General features: G+C 45.4%; 1 protein-coding gene across 1 annotated transcript; it reads right to left on the bottom strand.

Moving 5' to 3' along the window:
- Positions 1-18: 18 nt before the first annotated feature.
- On the bottom strand, positions 19-758 carry LOC105570842 (the record flags this gene model as incomplete). The annotated part of the gene is made up of 3 exons (XM_012028294.1): positions 19-228; positions 302-617; positions 674-758. Coding segments are annotated over 3 exons (548 nt in total), but the record flags the coding sequence as incomplete, so codon positions are not given.
- Between the last annotated feature and the right edge of the window lie 261 nt (positions 759-1,019).

The raw sequence follows: 1,019 nt of genomic DNA, 5'->3' as shown, positions 1-1,019 counted from the left end.
TGCCTTGTAAAACTAGAAACACACCAGCAGTCACACAGCCTAAAGAACTGGGAAAGTTAGGGGAGCAAATAGACCGAGAATTTAAATGCACTGGCGTCTTACTCTTATCACGCGGTCTCGATACACCGGCAATGGATACCAAACACTTTTGCTATTGTGCCAGCCGAATAAACCGACGGCAAAGTGCCTCGCGCTCTCTTCCGTACGTTGTGTGGCAGTGAATCTAAACTGAAATTTAGCTGGTGATTGGAGGAGCGTAAAGGCGCGTAATCGATACATTCGGATACTTGGTCGTGCGTACTTTGTACGTCCGATTGTCGAAAGCCTCCGGCATCAGAGACGGAAACCTCGCCTGATACCGCTCTCCGAGATCGATCATCTCGTTCTCCCCCTCCAGAGCCAGTTTCATCATGTGCCCTCGACCAAACGGCAACTTCCACCCCCTGAACAGAGCCACGTCGTCGGCGGACAGATTCGTCGCTCCGTTCGCATGATTTTTCAATATCACGTGCTGCAGCTCCGGCAAGTCGTCTATCATCCGAGGTATGTACTTCTTGCCTGGATACAGAGTCCCGTGGCGCAGAATTAGCCAAATCTTCTTCTCCACGCAGTCTGCAAGTTAAACAGCGATAAATACGCGCCGTTGGAAGCCCCGTGCGTTAACGCGTTACCCTATGCCAACGGCGACTCGTCGTGATTAGCCACGCATCTGTAAGGAGTCTTCGATCCCAATCTACACTCGTGGCTGCCTTTGTTTGCTAGTTATGTCGATTATTAATTTCCTACATTGGTTAATTATTTACTGGCGACAAAAAGTTTTTATTCTTGTTCCTTTCTTACTTGTGACCTCCCATTAACACGACGATATTCCATCTTTATCACACAACTTCATAATACTATTAATTGTATATTTGAATTATACATATGTGTAACTGCAAAAGAATAAAAATGCATGCAGAAAAAATTATTATACATAGACTTTATTTCATACGCTGTAACTTCAGTTGCAGATCAATAGA

Source organism: Vollenhovia emeryi, unplaced genomic scaffold, assembly GCF_000949405.1.
Source record: "Vollenhovia emeryi isolate VEMERY1.0 unplaced genomic scaffold, V.emery_V1.0 DF950010.1, whole genome shotgun sequence".
Taxonomy (NCBI): Eukaryota; Metazoa; Arthropoda; class Insecta; order Hymenoptera; family Formicidae; genus Vollenhovia; species Vollenhovia emeryi.
The sequence above is the reverse complement of the archived record's forward strand: the minus strand, read 5'-3'. Positions and strand labels throughout refer to the sequence as shown.